The sequence below is a fragment of the Salmo trutta genome, chromosome 14, assembly GCF_901001165.1.
Source record: "Salmo trutta chromosome 14, fSalTru1.1, whole genome shotgun sequence".
In the NCBI taxonomy this organism is placed as follows: Eukaryota; Metazoa; Chordata; class Actinopteri; order Salmoniformes; family Salmonidae; genus Salmo; species Salmo trutta.
The window spans coordinates 74535939-74552895 of NC_042970.1; the positions used below are offsets into that span (position 1 = coordinate 74535939).

The following is a 16957-nucleotide window of genomic DNA, read 5'->3' on the forward strand; positions in this document are numbered from 1 at the left end:
GCGGACAAAACTCTCCAACAGAACGACGCTCCGACAAGGATCCCGGCGACACACTGAGCGTAAATATATATTGATTGCAATTGTTCCCGAATGAGTGAGCGTTAATGTGCAAAGGATTAGCATATCAATTGTTAATATTAATGAACTCTGTGTGCCTCCACAGCTGACCTTTTATGATCCATTGTTCAACAGGCCGACCTGCCTGTTTAGCCCACAAGGGCACATTCCTCTACCAATTCTTTGTGACGATAATTACTGTTTGTATGTTTTCTGTTAATTACTTAGTGTAGTAAATAAATAATTTTAAGACAATTGATGTATGGATGATTTTAGTAAAGACTGGGTTCGTGCAGATACAACAATTTACGACGTTTGGAATGAGACTGGACGAGAGGTAAAATACGCCATTTAAACCAGAAGATAATCGGCCTATAATATAATATTATAATATAGGAAAGTTGTATTAGGAAAATTATAACTTTGTAATCTGAATATTTTCCTTGGTGCCCCGATCTCCTAGTTAATTACAATTAAACGATTAATCAGTTTAATCGCGTGATATTAATTACAGGGAGTTAATTGATAAACATGTCTTCAGTTTAATGGTACCCCAAAGACACGACAATTGCAAAAGGGTTTTCTAATGATTAGCCTTTTAAAATGATAAACTTGGATTAGCTAACACAACGTGCCATTGGAACACAGGAGTGATGGTTGCTGATAATGGGCGTCTGTACGCCTTTGTAGATATTCCATTATAAAAATCTGCCGTTTCCAGCTACAATAGTCATTTACAACATTAACAATGTCTACACTGTATTTCTGATCAATTTGATGCTATTTTAATAGACAAATTTTTTTATTTTCTTTCAAAAACAAGGTCATTTCTAAGTGACCCCAAACTTTTGAACGGTAGTATGTAGTATATGTAGTATATGTATCTACACAGTTAACTTTGAGACACGTACTTGGGCTCGTTCCAGACAGTCATGCAAAATCTGTGCATATCAATGCCTGGCAAAAGTCTATATATGATATGTATATACAATATATGACAAAACTAAGATACTGTAATCTGCACAGGGTCTTGTTAACCCAGTTCACCCTTTAAGATACACTGAGCGTACAAAACATTAAAAACACCTTCCTAATATTGAGTTGCACCCCCTTTTGCCCCCCGAACAGCCTCAATTCGTCAGGGCATGGACTCTACAAGGTGTCAAATGCTTTCCACAGGGATGCTGGCCCATGTTGACTCCAATGCTTTCCACAGTTGTGTCAAGTTGGCTAGTTGTCCTTTGGGTGGACAATTCTTGATACACACAGGAAACAGTTGAGCGTGAAAAACTCAGCAGTGTTGCTGTTCTTGACACCTGGCATGTACTACCATACCCCGTTCAAAGGCACTTAAATCTTTTGTCTTGCCCATTCACCCTCTGAATGGCACACATACACAATCCATGTCTCAAGGCTTAAAAATGTGTCTTTAACCTGTCTCCTCTCTGTCATCTAAACTGATTGAAGTAGATTTAACAACTGACACCAATAATGGATCATAGCTTTCACCTGGATTCACCTGGTCAGTCTGTCATGGAAAGAGTAGGTGTTCCTAATGTTTCGTACACTCAGTGTATGGCTGACTGACAGGAACCCAACCACTAAGAAGTGTCTGACTTCCTCAAAATGAACGGAGAATGGATTAAAAACAACCTTGAAAATAACAATATAGATAGATAGTAGACAACAAAGTCAACAAGTTCCGGTTTGAAAATCTTGGAGGTTTTATTGTAAGTATTGCATTTTCAAACTTACACAGCGAGAATCAACATCATCAGACAGCATGTTCTACAAAGGATTGATGGCCACAGAGTTCATCTGAACAACAAGGGGACTATAGTCTCTCCTATAGCCTGGTTAAACCAGACTGAATGCTACGCTAACTCGTATCACAGCATTCAGCCTAATTTAACCCAGGCTAGGTCTGTCCTGTTTGGAGGTGGGAATAGCTGTATCTACTTTGACCCATTCATTCTGCCTTAACCTGGTTCCCAGATCTGTGTGTGCTGTCTTGACCAGAATGACCATAGGAGTTGGAAAGACAGCACAAACAGATCTGGGTCCCAGGCTATTCGTTCCCCCCCTTCGAGTCGTTGTCTATAAGACCAATACCTAGTACACTGCAGTGACATTATTCAGGGTGGAGGTCAATTCCATCTAAATTCAATCCGCAAAATGGAATGTGAATTCAGTTTGGATACCAGGTAAGAAATTCCCATCTTGAACTCAACAGATAGGAATTGAGTTAGAATAGACCCCAAATCTGGATATAACAACATACTGCTAGCCATACAGAGGCAAAAGCAGGTATCACTTATATGGCCGCACTAAGGACACCAGACAACACACACAAAAGAGAGAGGGTATTGGGGGAAAAACACAGTTTTTCATTAAATATGGGCCCTTTTTTCTCATAGTGCAGGTTCAAAAAACGACAAACAAAAAGCGCTAGACGATAAAAGTGTAAATGAAGGAGAGTGAAGTAATCTGCCCCCTGTGAAAGAGAAGAGGACACTGTTGCTGTTCTGAGGTTGTTTGGCTTATTTGTTTATATCGAGAAAGCACCATCGTCAGTGAACCATCAAAATTTGAGGAGATCATGAAATCCCGCAAGATTACACTCTAACTTTACACCTTGAATGATGTCCTTCGTTGAAACCATAGGCTTTTGTTCTCAATAATATTAATCTGAGAATTTTTGTAAATGTAAGACACATTTTGTTGACTAAAACATCATCTAGTAAAGCCTACTACTTGTCGTCCTACTAGAGGAGTGTGGAGTTAGTTAGTTAGCCCCCATTTTGTATAGTAGCTGGCTCAGTATTTGCCAATTAGACTTGGCTAGTGTAGGCTGAGTCCAAAATCAACCCCTTGACCCTACACCCCCATCCCCTCCTAGCAAATTCTAGGATTATTGGATAGGTGTAAACTGTTACGACAAAAACTCCACCCAGCCTATCAGAGAAGGAGAAGAAATGACCATACAGCTTGGGGTCAGTTTGAACTGGACCGTGGATGCTAAGAGGCTCAGTACTGGGAGCAGCTTGGGGTCAGTTTGAACTGGACCGTGGATGCTAAGAGGCTCAGTACTGGGAGCAGCTTGGGGTCAGTTTGAACTGGACCGTGGATGCTAAGAGGCTCAGTACTGGGAGCAGCTTGGGGTCAGTTTGAACTGGACCGTGGATGCTAAGAGGCTCAGTACTGGGAGCAGCTTGGGGTCAGTTTGAACTGGACCGTGGATGCTAAGAGGCTCAGTACTGGGAGCAGCTTGGGGTCAGTTTGAACTGGACCGTGGATGCTAAGAGGCTCAGTACTGGGAACAGCTTGGGGTCAGTTTGAACTGGACTGTGGATGCTAAGAGGCTCAGTACTGGGAACAGCTTGGGGTCAGTTTGAACTGGACCGTGGATGCTAAGAGGCTCAGTACTGGACGCAGCTTGGGGGCTGATTACATTTCAAATGTCCGTCTAACAAAACAACATTAGACTGTTATCCTGACTGACTTCACTACGATTCACCATTGTCTGTTTCCCAAATGGCACCCTATTCCCTACTTAGTGCTCTACTTTTGACAGAGTCTGGTCAAAAGTAGTGCACTGTGTAGGGAATAGGGTGCCATTTGGGAAAAAGACATTGTTTCACTTTTAAACATAAAATCTTAAAATAAGGGATAAAATCATAAAAAAATAGGGAGGATAATAATAAGATAAGACAGAAACCAAATAAGTTAACTTTTTTCATTTTTTTCCCCGTTCTGTGTTGGTTCTGTGAGGGATGGAGAAATAGGCTAATAAATATATAAACTTCAAAAAGTCAAGGGTCAGGGTGGGATTGTTCTTTCATATGAAGAGATACGTGAATACCAGTGGAAAACAAGACTTTTCAAAGTGCAAGTTGGGTTCGCTTCAGTAACAAGGGCTAAGGATGTACACACACAGTCAATGACATCATCATACACCTTGGTGTTGTCACTTCAGACTCGAGTTCCCCCACAGCTCACCAGATACCACCAGTGGAATGCCATATAGGAGGTTTCAAAATAAAAGTAAAAAACAAAGAAATTTGAATAAATAAGAGTGCCACACAAACTCTGTATTTATGAACAGAAGATGTCCTGGGTGGCGGCCATTTTGTATTACAGCCATATAGTTGTTGTTCTCTTGTTGTTGTGTCTTGAACTTTAAGTTAAGTACTATGAAGTGGAACTTCTCTTGGGGTTGATGGGGGACAGCTACAGAATGGTAACTTTTGAACGTTTCAACCAGCAAAATGAACAAAGCAATACTGTCCAATTCATGCCACGTGGATGACTGACTGACCGCTTGCCAGTCACACTCTGAGAGAAGTAGAATAAATCTTTTCAAAAATATAATTTAAAATGCACAAAAACACAAGGTCAAAAACAGCAACAGAGGCAATAGGTTTTTTCTATCCACAAGTTTTCTAACTTTTTTTTTTACACTCCTTTTTTCAACGTTAATTTATTAAGCTATTTGTAAGCTATCTAATTATGTACAACAACAAAAAACAAAGCAAGTTGAATGAGCTTTTTTTGGACGGCCACAGGTCTGTTGCCTTGGAAAAGAGAGGGGGGGAAAAACAGGAGGAGCTGAATAAATAAACCTACTAGAAATAGTTATTGCTTGTTACTGCTGGATAGAGAGAAAGGATGATGTTGTCTCTATAGTCCAAAGTTCCTTGGTATTCTTTCTTTTTAAATTGTGCCGATTTGTTTCTATAGACAGCTATAAGGTAGGCAGGTGCAGGATAGCTTGTTGTGGTAGCTGCGTTGTTGTAAAAACACATTTGAAGATTGATTTCCACACCGAGCACCACGTTCCATGGGAATGCATATAATGCATGTTTTTTTCTCTCCTCCATTCGTTTGGATGGAAACGTCCTGTATGACACGGCAGACAAGGATCGTTGGTTGTACAAGCGTTTGAGCTGCGTTGTTGATGGGTTTGTTGTTGCTGTTTCAGGTAGCACCATTTCAAGTGTCTGCTGGATGCAGTGCTGTGGTTGCACAGTGGTAAAAAAAACACAAAGACAAGAATTTTTAAATAAAAAAGGACGTCGTTCAAGGGCCAAAATGTGTTGATATGGCAAGTAGACTTTTTGACATTCCACAAAGTCTGTGTCCAAATTACCACTTGTTCCCAAATTTGTTTTTACGTCCAGCAGAACATTGACTTGACTTTGGACACAAGACCAGAACAAACACTCAAACACATAGAACCAAACAGGGTTTTAAAACTCAGAAAATATTCTAATATATATTAGAAATGTAAGTGCATTTCTGATGCTAAAATATGGGGTTGTTTTTTTGTTTGTTTTTAAAATAACTTAATCAATTGTTTGATTTAAAAAAGTGGTCTATTCCCTTCGATTATGTCTGCAATAAAACCAAGATAATGCTGATCCCAGCATATTCATAAAAATACATCCTTTTTCATCTTCAATCATTCATAAAGCCACTCAAGTTCAAATCTCTTCTAAAACCATTGCTCTTATTCAGATTCTCAAAATAAAGGTTGGTTGGTTCTGTGTTTGGATCAATCTCTGTTCTTCATGTACCTGCTATCGGGACGATGCGGGGGGGGTTGGACCTTCTGCTTGGGACGGAGGGGGGGTTGAGGGGTTCCGGGGGAGGGGGGGTTCTACTCGGACTGGGGGTTGAGGTTCAGCAGCGAATTGGAGCAGAGCGACGGATGGTGCGATGTTACAGACAGGAAGTTAGAAGGACGTCAGGGCGCCACTTGAGGGATGCCATGGCGACGGAGTAGTCGGCGATGATACATGTAGATGGGGGACATGACGATACACAACAGGGTCGGTGGATGGAGGTGGGAGGCCAAGGTTTTTGCAGGTTGGAGCTGGGGCTGGAGACAACTCTAATCGGCCGGTCAGAGAAGGCGCTGAGTTTGACGAGGACGCTGGATTAACGTTCGCCCTCGTAACCTTCGTCGCTGGCCAGGTTCAGGTGGTTGGTCTTTGGATGTTGGTTTAGCCCCCCCGAGGTGGGGGGAGGAGTCTACACCCAACAGCCATCTCCTATGAGGAGGATCCGGAGAAGGCTGAGGAGAGTTTGAGGATGCTGCAGCTGGAGTAGCCCTCGTCGCTGGCTAGACTCTGAAGGCTGCTGTGGTCGTCTAGATCGCTGGTGGAGGCCGTAGAAACCGAGTCCAGTTCCCCGTGCTCCGAGAACTCTGTAGACTCCACGTCCACCTCAATCTCCTCTGTAGAGGGCAAGGGAGGTGGGAGAAAGAGAGAGGTAGAGAGAGAGAGGGGGGCGAGAGAGAGGGAGTAAGAGAAGAGCAGAACGTTGGAATAACACTCAAAACAAGAGCTTCTTGGAACTAAACAGGAACACTACTAAACTGAGAAGTTAGCTTGATTCTGTGTGGAAGCAAACCATTCTGGTTATCCTAAGAATAGGGTACAAGTGTGCACAAAGTCCACGTCTCTTTAACTGATGTGCTTATGTGTGTGATACACTGAAATGAAAACTGGAATCTGACAATGATCCCTTTCGGCGGTCACGGTCGCTCACCTTGGTCCGAGTCGGAGCGCTCGGAGGAGCAGAGGGTGGAGCCCACGCTGTCCATGCGTATCCTCTCTCCCTCCCCCGGCCCAGTGCCTCCTACCCCGGCCCCGGTGCCCCCCTGCAGCAGGTCCAACTGGCGCTGGAGGTGCCTCTGCTCCCTCTCCAGACTGTCCAGCTGGTTACGGCTCTTACGGTCCGCCTCTTCAAGTTTCTAGAAGAGGGAGAGAAAAGAGGAGAGAAGGGAGAGAGAGGAGAGAAGGGAGAGACAGGAGAGAAGGGAGAGAGAGGAGAGGAGAAGTGAGAGAAGGGAGAGAGAGAGACAGGAGAGGAGAGAGACAGGAGAGGAGAGGAGAAGAGAGAGAGAGAAGGGAGAGAGGAGAGAAGGGAGAAGGGAGAGAGAGAGGAGAGAAGGGAGAGAGAGAGGAGAGAGAGACAGGAGAGGAGAGAAGGGAGAGAGAGAGGAGAGAGGGAGACAGGAGAGGAGAAGGAGAGGAGAGAGAGCGAGAGAGGAGAGAAGGGAGAGAGAGGAGAGAGGAGAGAGGCGAGAAGGGAGAGAGAGAGACAGGAGAGGAGAAGGGGGAAAGAGAGAGAGAGGAGAGGAGAGAGAGGGAGAGAGAGAGGAGAGAGAGAGAGAAGAGAGGAGAGAGAGAGAGAGAGAGAGGAGAGAGAGAGGAGAGAGAGAGAGAGAAGAGAGGAGAGAGAGAGAGAAGAGAGGAGAGAGAGAGGAGAGAGGAGAGAGAGAGGAGAGAGAGAGGAGAGAGAGAGGAGTGTGTTTAGTTATCTTGAACAAACTGGATGTGTATAGCTGTTTCCAAAGAGCACCTGCCTCCTCGACCACACCCTCAGAGAGATGACGAGTTGCTATCCTCTGTGTGTTCCTTTATCTATTTAACAGGATATTTTACCAGGTGTGTTCAAGTCTCTATAGGAGGGAGAGGAGAGAAGAAAGAGACGAGAGAACGTGGTTATGAATAGATTTTAATATTTATATTTCAGCGGGTAAGGTTGATGGAGAAGATATTCTCAGAGGGATAGTGACAGTGGGAGATGGGGATGGAGGGAGAGATACAGATAAGGAAGTAGATTAAAAATTGGGACGAGGAGAGAGGATGAGAGATAGAGGAGTCAATGAAACCGCCAATCAATTCTCCAAACGCTACAACTCCAATGTCAGACTTCAGTATCCCGTCTCCTGACCTACAGACTAACTCTAACCTATGGAAGGGAAATCACCCAACAGTCCAACACAGAAGCAACGTTCTGTCTTTCCAGACTTGGCGTTGTTTATCTTGTATCAGTGTTTTGTTTACGATGCGTTTGTTTACTACTGGTGTTACACAGAGTCACGTCAATACTTGATAAAGACTAGAGCTGACAGTTACAGCACTGAGAGAGAGAGAGAGAGAGAGAGAGAGAGAGAGGAGACAAAAAGAGACCGAGAGAGAGAGAGGGGGGGAGTGAAAGAGAATGAAAGAGAGAGGGGCAGGAGAGAGAAAGAGAGAGAGAGAGAGAGAGAGGGGGAGAGAGCGAGAGCGAGCGAGAGACATGCAACAACAATGCAAGCCTTCATTCCATGTTTCTGTGTCATTGTCAGGGTCAATGTTATTGATCTTCATTCCCATGTTAATCTCATTCAGGTGGCTGTCAGTAGTGGGGAAGCTGCACGGGCCATAGACTCAGAACAAGCAACATGTTTCTCATTACTAGTAATGTTCCCTCTCATGTTTTCCGGCAGTGAGCGAATTTCAGTAACGGTGATCAAGTAGACTACTGTGGCTATTTGATCATAATGTAGGCCTATCAGAGTGGCCTAACATAAACAAATATATGGAGAATATGTATCCCATAACATTTTAACATGTGAATAGCTGTTCTATCATTCAGCCTACAGTAGCAGCCAATGTGTGCTGTTCAATGAAGGCCTACATTCCATGCAGGGTTTTGAAAAACACATGCGGGGCTCGACATTAACCTGTTTACCCTGAACAATTTGTTGTGTTGTTTGATGCAAGAAACCACTTTCCAAAATAACATTTATTATTATTTCCATACCATTATTACAGAGAATCAGACAAATGATGCTACCCTCTGCCTATTGGCTACTTATATTATTCAAGACCGTCTCCAAATAAAAAACTGCCATAAAAAAAGCTCTTTACCCGACTCGCTTTCAAAGGTGCCAAGAAATGTACACGTTTTGTTCTCTTGTAGGAAGCAACCACTCCCACATTGCTGACTACAAATGATTTATAACTGGGCTAATAACTCACTAACTAGCAAAGAATATGAACAAATGTGTACACCAGGCTACATGCAGCTCTCGCTTTGATTTCAAAACAAGCGCATAACGATCGCAGCCGCTCATGCTGTAAACACAGTCCAGTTCAAAGTGAATGGCACAAATCCATATTTGGAAATGGTCTATTTGCATATAGGGCTATTGAAGCTCTGATTGGTTATGGCGCACCGGTCTGTGTAGAGTACAGACCTGAGTCGTGCCTGTCAGTGCAATAGAAATCTGACGCGCTCTGCGTACGACAAAGTCTCTTGCACAGTTTGTTTTGTTTCGGTATGTTGTGTTGAAAGTGGCTAATAATGATTGCGCTGATTCGATCACAATTCCCACAGTAAAGGGAAACGTCGATAGAGTTAACTAGCGGGGAAACTCAGCTCAGAGGGAACATTGGTTACTAGTCAAATGTGTTGTTTGAGTTAAAATAGTAAAGCTTCATACAACTCAAATAAATCAATGGAAAATGCAAAATACTTGTCATGCATATTTAAAGCATTTGGAGAGCTGTTTTAGACTTGAACAGGTCATAAGTGTGTATGTGTGTGTTTTAGACTTGAACAGGTCATAAGTGTGTATGTGTGTGTTTTAGACTTGAACAGGTCATAAGTGTGTATGTGTGTGTTTTAGACTTGAACAGGTCATAAGTGTGTATGTGTGTGTTTTAGACTTGAACAGGTCATAAGTGTGTATATGTGTGTTTTAGACTTGAACAGGTCATAAGTGTGTATGTGTGAGTTTTAGACTTGAACAGGTCATAAGTGTGTATGTGTGTGTTTTACACTTGAACAGGTCATAAGTGTGTATGTGTGTGTTTTAGACTTGAACAGGTCATAAGTGTGTGTATGTGTGTGTTTTAGACTTGAACAGGTCATAAGTGTGTATGTGTGTGTGTCCGTGCGGTATAGTTACCTTAATATGTGATTTGGCTTTGTTGAGCAGCCCCAGGGTAGTGTGACGGTTACAGTCTTTTCCCAGAGGGATGAGGGCCTTCAACCTCTCCAAACACAGACGCAGGTGGGCTCTCCTGGAAGAGAGGAACACACAGAGAGAGAGAGAGAGAGAGAGAGAGAGAGAGAGAAAGAGGTTAGAGACATGATATTAAAGGATTCAGGAGCCAGATACAATAGATAACAAGACAACACATAGGACCAGATGATACTGAGAGAGAGAGAGAGAGAGAGAGAGAGAGAGAGAGAGAGAGAGAGAGAGAGAGAGAGAGAGAGAGAGAGAGAGAGAGAGAGAGAGAGAGAGATGTAATGGTGTTTCCTGCACCCTACTCAGTTCTCCTTCCCCCCTCCATGGCTGACCACATGACCTGACCAGGAAATGGTTGTCTCACCTAGCTATCTTAAGATGAATGCACTTAACTGTAAGTCGCTCTGGATAACAGCGTCTGCTAAATTAATCAAATGTAAATGAAATTGTCTGAGCCCAAATTACACCACAACACACACAATCTCAAATGACACAGAGAGGTGTAATGGCATTTCCTGCACCCCATCCCACTTCAGTTCTCCCTCCCTCTCTGGCTCATTATAATGATAGCTAGCTAGACTACATTACTGAAGGTAGGACAGTATACATAGGTAATGGCTGAATAGAGAGGTAGAGAGAGATCACTGAGGGTGTAACACAATAACCTGTCCTTTAGGCTGCAGTGAAGGGTTATTTTAGCTAACCTAGGGCATTAGGCTGTAGTGAAGAGGTATTTTAGCTAACCTAGGGCATTAGGTTGTAGTGAAGAGGTATTTTAGCTAACCTAGGACATTAGGCTGTAGTGAAGAGGTATTTTAGCTAACCTAGGACATTAGGCTGTAGTGAAGAGGTATTTTAGCTAACCTAGGGCATTAGGCTGCAGTGAAAAGGTATTTTAGCTAACCTAGGGCATTATGCTGCAGTGAAGAGGTATTTTAGCTAACCTAGGGCATTAGGTTGCAGTGAAGAGGTATTTTAGCTAACCTAGGGCATTATGCTGCAGTGAAGAGGTATGTTTGCTAACCTAGGCCATTAGGTTGCAGTGAAGAGGTATTTCAGCTAACCTAGAGCATTGGGCTGCAGTGAAGAGGTCTTTTAGCTAACCTAGGGCATTAGGTTGCAATGAAAAGGTATTTTAGCTAACCTAGGGCATTATGCTGCAGTGAAGAGGTATTTTAGCTAACCTAGGGCATTAGGTTGCAGTGAAGAGGTATTTTAGCTAACCTAGGGCATTATGCTGCAGTGAAGAGGTATTTTTGCTAACCTAGGCCATTAGGTTGCAGTGAAGAGGTATTTCAGCTAACCTAGAGCATTGGGCTGCAGTGAAGAGGTCTTTTAGCTAACCTAGGGCATTAGGCTGCAGTGAAGAGGTATTTTAGCTAACCTAGGGCATTAGGCTGCAGTGAAGAGGTATTTTAGCTCACCTAGAGCATTAGGCTGCAGTGAAGAGGTATTTTAGCTAACCTAGGGCATTAGGCTGCAGTGAAGAGGTATTTTAGCTAACCTAGGGCATTAGGCTGTAGTGAAGAGGTATTTTAGCTAACCTAGGGCATTAGGCTGCAGTGAAGAGGTATTTTAGCTAACCTAGAGCATTAGGCTGTAGTGAAGAGGTATTTTAGCCAACCTAGGGCATTTGGCTGCAGTGAAGAGGTATTTTAGCTAACCTAGAGCATTAGGCTGTAGTGAAGAGGTATTTTAGCCAACCTAGGGCATTAGGCTGCAGTGAAGAGGTATTTTAGCTAACCTAGGGCATTAGGCTGCAGTGAAGTGGTATTTTAGCTAACCTAGAGCATTGGGCTGTAGTGAAGAGGTATTTTAGCCAACCTAGGGCATTAGGCTGCAGTGAGGAGGTATTTTAGCTAACCTAGGACATTAGGCTGTAGTGAAGAGGTATTTTAGCCAACCTAGGGCATTAGGCTGCAGTGAAGAGGTATTTTAGCTAACCTAGAGCATTAGGCTGCAGTGAAGAGGTATTTTTGCTAACCTAGGCCATTAGGTTGCAGTGAAGAGGTATTTCAGCTAACCTAGAGCATTAGGCTGCAGTGAAGTGGTATTTTAGCTAACCTAGAGCATTAGGCTGTAGTGAAGAGGTATTTTAGCTAACCTAGAGCATTAGGCTGTAGTGAAGAGGTATTTTAGCTAACCTAGGGCATTATGCTGCAGTGAAGAGGTATTTTTGCTAACCTAGGCCATTAGGTTGCAGTGAAGAGGTATTTCAGCTAACCTAGAGCATTGGGCTGCAGTGAAGAGGTATTTTAGCTAACCTAGGGCATTAGGCTGCAGTGAAGAGGTATTTTAGCCAACCTAGGGCATTAGGCTGCAGTGAAAAGGTATTTTAGCTAACCTAGGGCATTAGGCTGCAGTGAAGAGATATTTTTGCTAACCTAGGGCATTAGGCTACTCAGACTAGGACATGCAAAGTATCTCGGCCCTGAGGCTAGATTATAACCTAAAGACACCAGCAACTACTCAGAAACGACTCTCCTCTCTCTCTGTGTGTGTGTGTGTGTGTGTGTGTGTGTGTTCAACTATGTGAAGAACGTGAACGTTATGCCTCTGGGTTGTGGGGACAGGATGGGAGGGCAGCACTGCTGATAACACTTAAATAATAAATGCGCACGCACACGCGTACAAAAACACGTACACACACGTACACACGTCTCTATATATGATAAATATCTGTCTGTCTCTGACAGTAAACAGCCCCATTCACAGGGCAGGCCAGCCCACATTCAGTCTTTATCAGTCACAGTTATCCTAGTGCAGGCACGTAGTGTGTGACCATCTCCTCTCACCCAGCAGGTCTACACAGAGATGGACTACGATCCACATTCATCTCTGTTCTCTGCTCTCAGGCGTGGGTGTGGGTGTCCTCTGTATAGCGGTACCTCAGGCCTTACTCTGAGTTTACACTCGGAAGCGGCATCGCACGGTGAAACATCGGAAGCCATTCACTTCAAACGGAAGGAAAGCGAGGCAGCCGAACAGGGCGGGACTTAAGTTGGGGAAAGCTGAACTTCATTCAAATCCTCTAGGATGTCGCGTGAGGTTAGGGACCAATCGAAGCTCACCATAGCTTCCAACCTCTACTGGATTGGCTGACAATGGCTGTTGATAGGTAGCACTACTTAGCTTGCTTGCTAGCACCCACATGAGGGTAAGGCTAGCATGGCTAGGACAGTGCCACTTGTATAGTGTTAACAGCAGGTTACAGACAGGTTTGGAGACCTCTGGGTTATCACACTATTTGACCTGGAAGATGGCTGTAGCACATCAGTAAAGCTGAGCTGGCTGAACTCACATGCCCTAGACAAGTCTAGACATGCCTGTCAGGCTAGTGGGTGAGGTGAATGGAGCTCCTCCAGACAGTAGTTCTACAGGTCTCTACTCCCCCTCCCTCCCCCTCCCCTCCCCTCTCCACTTCACCTCTCACTGATAAAGACAACCATGCACCCTACTGCAGTCTCAGCAGCTGACCCAAGATAACCCTCCCTTACTGGAGGGTGAGGGGGGAAGACGGCAGGCCCCGTTCACAGACCCATCTGTCTATCTGTCTCAAGTGAAGGTTAACCTCTTCATGAGTAGGCAGGGCTAGTTAACCACAGTCATTGTAAGTCTATATAGTCACGGCTTCCTGTTCTTTCGCACATAGGACATGTCTGGATGTAGTTTGAATGCGTAGGCCTATTCTGATAGTGAGTCAAAGCAGCTAACCACAGACACCTCCACACCCATGTGATGACTTCTCAAAGCACATTTCTCAGCCTTGATTTCTACACACGCAAGGTCAATGTAACTAAGGTTAATATCTCTCTCCTTCCCCTCTTCCTCCTCTTCTCTCCCCTCCTCCAGAGAGCGATGGAGAGAGATGGGGGGGATGGGGAGGGACAGAGAGAGGAGGAAGAAGGAGAACGAGAGGCGGAAGGAGGAGGAGAGGGAGAGAGAAAATAGAGATGTAGAGAGAGATTGACAGAGAGGTCGAGACAGAGATCGGCAGAGGCGGAGAAAAAAAGAGAGAGAGAAACAGAGCGAAATAGAAAGAAGAGTGAGATCGAGATAGAGAAGTATGTCCCTATAATTCTGTCACTGTCCACACACAATGTCCACCAAGGGTTAAATGTTCCTAAACCTTTAAAGTGTGGTTAATTACCAGTTAGGTTTAAGAGTTATTGGTGGTAATCCCTAAAGCATGCTGGGAAGTTGTTTATCGGTCGGGTCAAAGACCTGGGCTTAAACCCTAATAGGTGACAAAAAATGAATGAGTCGTTTGTGGGCTTAAATACCCGAGTGGGACTTTAAACACAGGCATTCTGCACTGTAATCTCCTTTGGGGCCTCCTGAGCACAAAATAGCAAACAGGGAATATAGACCTAGTAACAGAGACTAGGTCTCAAGGTTGGGTTCAATTCAGTCAAACTGGGAAGTAAACTGAAATGCAGAGTAAAAATTGGAATTAGAATTCCTGTTTACTTCCCGAATGCAATGGAATTAACCCCAATCCTGCTAGGCCTATCTCGTTACATAAATGGCATTGGATTTAATTTGCAGTGGTAGGACACTGCAACACCACACACACCAGAGTTAGCTACAGGAAGGATCATGCCAGGACGCTAACCTCAGTGTCAGTAGTGTGCTGGGTATAGATAACCTGCTAAGCTAATTTAGCACTGCAGGGGGTTGGATAGCATTAGCGCCACTCCTATGAATAGCCTAGCGCTTGCTAGCGTTAGCCCGCTAATGAGCCTTGTTGCTTTAGCTATTGATAGCCTAGAACGTGTGCTAACGTTAGCCTGCCAAAGAGCCCTGTTCTCCAGGTCATCCCATGAATAGCATTACCTAGCGTTAGCTTTACGTGAATGGGGCTCCCATCTGCATCATGCAGATTACATAACGCGTGTTGCTAGCATGCGGATGCTGCCACGAAGTCCTCAGAACTCACACACAGGAAATCAAAGCTAGGATTTTGAATGACAACAATGGTAAATGGATGCATAATGTTGTAGTTTGTGAAGCTGACTGCATGATGATGGTACAAATAAACAAATTGTGTGGAGAGATGGTCTTCCAAGCTCTCTAACCTCCACCTCTCTCTCACTCCCTCCATTCTATCCATCAATCTTCCTCTCTTTCCTACGCGCAAACCTGCCTCCAACACAAGGGCTAACCCTTCAGAGAAAAAGGCCATCCGCACTTCAAAACCCTCTTTTGTAACACGGCAGGATCGCCCCAAGCACTGCTCACAGCTCTTGGTCTACGCACTCCTTCTCTCTCTGTATTCACCCCTCCACAGGTTCCTCATTTACTCTTCTCTCTTTCTCTTTCATCTGATCAAGAGAGAGTTTGAAAGGAAATAAATCAAAAAACTGCCCCGACAAGATGTTGGAAAATGGTTTGAAGAGAGGTTGAAAAGACGGTTGAAAGGATGCTCAGCTGTGCACACAGACAGGCAGCAAGCGTTTATTGTGGTTGGTGTTTTTAACACGGCTCTTTTCAACCGTCACCTCCTGCAGCTACAGAGGCTGTAGTAGAGGTAGTGAGTGGTCTTTCTATAGACTGTTACATTATGGTTGTGATGTAACTGGTGTTTTAGAGGTAGTGAGTGGTCTTTATATAGACTGTTGCATTATGGTTGTGATGTAACTGGTGTAGTAGAGGTAGTGAGTGGTCTTTCTATAGACTGTTGCATTATGGTTGTGATGTAACTGGTGTTTTAGAGGTAGTGAGTGGTCTTTCTATAGACTGTTACATTATGGTTGTGATGTAACTGGTGTTTTAGAGGTAGTGAGTGGTCTTTCTATAGACTGTTACATTATGGTTGTGATGTAACTGGTGTTTTAGAGGTAGTGAGTGGTCTTTATATAGACTGTTGCATTATGGTTGTGATGTAACTGGTGTAGTAGAGGTAGTGAGTGGTCTTTCTATAGACTGTTGCATTATGGTTGTGATGTAACTGGTGTTTTAGAGGTAGTGAGTGGTCTTTCTATAGACTGTTACATTATGGTTGTGATGTAACTGGTGTTTTAGAGGTAGTGAGAGGTCTTTATATAGACTGTTACATTATGGTTGTGATGTAACTGGTGTTTTAGAGGTAGTGAGTGGTCTTTCTATAGACTGTTACATTATGGTTGTGATGTAACTGGTGTTTTAGAGGTAGTGAGTGGTCTTTATATAGACTGTTACATTATGGTTGTGATGTAACTGGTGTTTTAGAGGTAGTGAGTGGTCTTTCTATAGACTGTTGCATTATGGTTGTGATGTAACTGGTGTAGTAGAGGTAGTGAGTGGTCTTTATATAGACTGTTACATTATGGTTGTGATGTAACTGGTGTAGTAGAGGTAGTGAGTGGTCTTTCTATAGACTGTTACATTATGGTTGTGATGTAACTGGTGTAGTAGAGGTAGTGAGTGGTCTTTATATAGACTGTTGCATTATGGTCTGTGGCTTGCAGCATCACATTAACACGGTGTGTTGTCTCCCAGTTTAATAGAGTAGCTTAAATAGTAGCTTCTGTAATGTTTTGCAGATAAGGCTAATTAAAGGTGGGTTTGTTTGAGAAACCTGGAGCCAAGGTGCAGTCTAATAACCCCAAACCTAAAAAAGAAAGAGCTTATTTTAGAAATGTCTTTTTTTCCTTGTGTAAAACACTGATCTGGCTGAGGACATCAAGTCCTGCTGGTTGTGACAGTATTTCGTGGAACACACATGAGGCAGAGAGATAAAGGAGCTATAGCTGGCCTAGATTTCCTGGAACTTTTGAATAAGTCTTAAATAATGAATGACTTGACGGCACGGTCCATCCAAGATGTCTGATATACATTACATATGTTCTTAAAGGGACCGTTCAGCCTCTGGCTACAGATAACACGCCATACATTTAAAGGATGTGATCAGGACGGTATAGAACATCAGGAAAAGTTGTTAAGAAATATATTGGTTTAGCGTTAGGTCAATTTCAATGATGTAGGCCTATGAATAGAGGGTAATGACTTTAAAACACTAATTCCTGATTAATCAAGACAGATCACATTGCTAGCGTGCCCCACACCCTCAACCCCACCTCCCATATGACCTAGTTATTTATGTAG

General features: G+C 43.6%; 1 protein-coding gene across 2 annotated transcripts in view; it reads right to left on the minus strand.

Moving 5' to 3' along the window:
• Window positions 1–1757: 1757 nt before the first annotated feature.
• The window catches only part of LOC115147384 (max-interacting protein 1), a 36069-nt gene continuing 20869 nt past the window's right edge, over window positions 1758–16957 (minus strand). For both annotated transcript variants that reach the window (XM_029689610.1, XM_029689612.1), the window contains exons 4-6: window positions 9806–9920; window positions 6610–6814; window positions 1758–6295 (exon numbers count right to left, since the gene is read on the minus strand). In XM_029689610.1, the coding sequence (XP_029545470.1) occupies window positions 6111–6295; window positions 6610–6814; window positions 9806–9920 (505 nt within the window). In that variant the 3' untranslated portion in view covers window positions 1758–6110. The remainder of the gene's footprint in view (window positions 6296–6609; window positions 6815–9805; window positions 9921–16957) is intronic.